Source organism: Priapulus caudatus, unplaced genomic scaffold, assembly GCF_000485595.1.
Source record: "Priapulus caudatus unplaced genomic scaffold, Priapulus_caudatus-5.0.1 Scaffold541, whole genome shotgun sequence".
NCBI lineage: Eukaryota > Metazoa > Priapulida > Priapulimorpha > Priapulimorphida > Priapulidae > Priapulus > Priapulus caudatus.
The window spans coordinates 177821-181250 of NW_014577602.1; the positions used below are offsets into that span (position 1 = coordinate 177821).

At 47.5% G+C, this 3430-nt stretch overlaps 1 protein-coding gene across 1 annotated transcript in view; it reads left to right on the forward strand.

The window, feature by feature from the left end:
* Nucleotides 1-1379: 1379 nt before the first annotated feature.
* Nucleotides 1380-3430, forward strand: part of LOC106811449 — a 40263-nt gene continuing 38212 nt past the window's right edge. Inside the window, exon 1 of the mRNA XM_014815066.1 lies at nt 1380-1488. Within this exon, the coding sequence (XP_014670552.1) occupies nt 1380-1488 (109 nt within the window). The remainder of the gene's footprint in view (nt 1489-3430) is intronic.

Below are 3430 nucleotides of genomic sequence, written 5' to 3' on the forward strand. Positions count from 1 at the left end.
GCCCATCATGTTTTTGTTCCGTATAAGAAATTTCTAGTATTATTTGCGATGACGTAATACCGATTGTCTTACTTTATTACAACCCCGTCTCTCACCAAATTGGTCAAATTAGTCATGAGAGAGCGTTGTCAGAAACATCACAAAGTTAAGGCTCATGTTAAGACTAATTTTATTTCTGACAACGGGGCTCAGGCCTCGTATTACCACCCTCAAACCTTCTTATCTCTACCACTGTATCAAGAGCGTCTTATGATAAATACGCTCTTGACTGGATTAATAATAGCACCGATAGTCAGGCATTAAGTTACCACAGCCTCCAATTACTACACGACACACCCACCGCCCATTAAGCCAGCGATGAACGCAGGTCTGTGAGTGCAGAACCCGAGAGAAGCCGCGAACCCCGTTGTGTTCAGAAGGCCGAGGACGTGACCTACAAGCGAAACGTCGGCCGGGGAGAGAGGAGGAGGAGTAGCCGCACGCACACATGTGCTGTTTACACCGCCGTGCCGTACTAGACGAAACTATCTCGTCCGGGAAAATAAACACGAGAAGAAGACAATAGGGGCCTCTGTGTATTCGTGCCTTCTCTCTCTCTCTCACGCACACACACGGACACACATACGTATACACACGCACACACATAGGCACACACGCTCTCCCTCTATCTAGCTTAAGGTTTTGCTAACAAGGTCATCCCCTGAAAGCTCATCCGGCTGAAACGGAAACTGAGGCGACAAAGTTGTTGCCGAGAGAGAGAAAGAGAAAGAGCGAGAGAATAAGAGAGAGAGAGAGAGAGAGGAGGAGAGAATAGAGCAGAGAACGAGGTGAGGCGTGATGATTTAATAGTTATTGTTAATTAAGTGAGAGCTTGTTATAAGAGAGTGCGATTGAGCAGAGAGACTGAGAGAGAGACGAGGAGAGAGAGAGGAGAGAGACGAGATGAGAGCGCGCGGCGTGTGCGAGACAGAGCTGCGCGTTTGAGAGACGGGGGAACGAGAAAGTTAGAGGAAAGGATGGAGAGAAGCTGCGTATGAAGACGTTGAAGCTAGACACTGCGCGCAAGAGAGAGAGAGAGAGAGAGAGAGAGAGAAAGAGCGTGGGAGAGAGAGCGCGTGTGAGAGAGGGAAAGAGAGAGATAGAGAGAGTGCGCGAGAGAGGAAAAGCATGCCCGAGAAAAAAAGGGGGAAAAGCGGGAGCGAAAACGAGGAAAACATTTATACTACAATACTGACTATATAGTTATGCATAGACTACATAATTATATGTTAGAAGAGTCCCGCCGAAACGGCGTCTCCAGTAACGACATCTGAAGCGAAACGCCGCCGAACGTCGACATCGACGACGACGCCGATGACGCGCGCATCAAAACAGTTTCCATGACAACTGAGCATTATTCCACGCTCGCGTCCTCCGCTGATGTAGTCTTTTGTGCGGACGTCAAATTTCGCGGCGGCGGCGGCGGCGGCGGCGGCAGCGGAGAATCGCGTAGGCCTACAGGCAGCAGAGCTAGAGTCAACGGGGCGGTAGACGTGGCTATGGTGAGCGCATGCGCCTAACCGCAGACGGAGGGCAGGAGGCCGCAGGAGCACTCTACATCGGCTTTTAATCTTGTACGCGCAGCCGAGAGCGACTGTCGCGCCATCTGACCGTTAGATGAGCCATCGGTAACAATGTCGCGAGAGAAAGGAGCAGCGGTAGAAGGGAAGAGAGCGAGAGACAGAGAGAGAATGGGAGAAAGAGAGAGTGGGATGAGGAAGAGAGAGACAGAGAGAGCGAGAGAGAGAGAGAGACAGAGAGAGAGCGAGAGAGAGAGAGAGAGAGAAGAAAGAGGAGGAGAGAGAGCGCGCAAGGGAGCGATCGAACTTCTGCGTCATTACCTAACAGGACGAAAGAATTGGGGCGTGTCTTCCGAAAAAAGTGCTTTTGTAAAAGCAAAAGCCTCCGCATAGGTCAAAGATTGAAGGAGACAAAAGAGAGCGAGAGAAAGAGGGAAGGCGGGTCAAAGAGGGGGACAGCAAACAAAACAAAATGAGGGAGGAAAAGCAAAGGAGAAGAAATAAGAAAGGGGCAAAGGAGAAGAAATGATCCAGGGGAGTAAAAGAGAAGTAAAACGAGAAAAAAGAAAAGAAAGATGAACGAAAACAAAAAGGAAGACACCGAGAGAAAAAAGAAAGAGAGACGGAGAAAAATAGAAATACAAAGAGAAGATATAAGATCATTAAAGAGAGCAAGAGAGAAAGAAAGGGGAAAGACAAAAGCGGAAATCTGAAGAAACTGAAAACAGCGAAAATAATAGAGAACGACGAGAAGTATTTTAAGGCGAGTGAGACCCGAGCGTTAAGAAGTCAAAAATTGTTTTTTTTCGATTTAGGCCACCGGCAGGAAAAAATTTTCAGACACGGGGACGAAAGTAAAATAGATTAGGAAAACAGCGACATCTAAACAATTCCAACAGCTCTAATAATTATTCGGGCTCATTGGCGCTGCGGGTGCCATATATAGTAAATAAAAGGTCAGCGGGCGCCATATTAAAAAATAAAGAAAACCCGATGGGCGCTATTTTTAGAACTATCGGCTTATTAATTTTTACTCTCTCAAATTTTCATCTCTGGCTATTAACTTTGAGAATCGCCCTTCTCTTTTTATTTCTGGTCGACTGTCCTATGATACGCCGCACAGATAAATGTCAGAGCAATGAAATAACCGTTTGCGGTAGCGGAAACTTTCGCTCGCCAATTTTAATAATCAGAAAGGTTGCGACGAGTTACACGCATGAAATTATCCGGTACAGCATACATTCAAACAAATAACATAATATAATCTTTCCTTTGCATAAGTTTAAGTACGAGATCAAGATTCGTTCGTAAGGCTTTGGCCGTAAGATCCGATGACGTGGTTATGGAAGGTCAATCCCAAAGTCGCTACCTAGAATAATTTCCATGTTTCAATGTACAAACGCATGCAGACGAACACACTCACTGCTGCACACACGCGCGCACGCACACAAGCACACACAAGCAAGCACGCACGCCGCACGTACGCACGCCCGTATACCACTGCTTTCCGCCACATTTCTGCGCTATGAAACCTCGCATACATTTGCGTGTCCTGGCCCTATTCACAGATATGAGACCGCATTGGTTCTCTCACCTGCTTCCGAGCCATTATCGCTGCCGTGGTGTTCTCGCGAGTTTTCGCGATAAAGCATGACGCTGTCGCTGTGAGTACCCAGCAACAATTAGTATTAATGTAGTTGGAGTGCTCCCCCCCCCCCCTATCTGTCTCTCTCCCCCTCTCTCTCAATCTCCCTCTCTCACTCTCTCGCTCTTTCTCTCTCTCTCTCTCTCTCTCTCTCTCTCTCTCTCTCTCTCTCTCTCTCTCTCTCTCTCTTTCTCTCTCTCTCTCTCTCTATATCTCCCGCGCATTT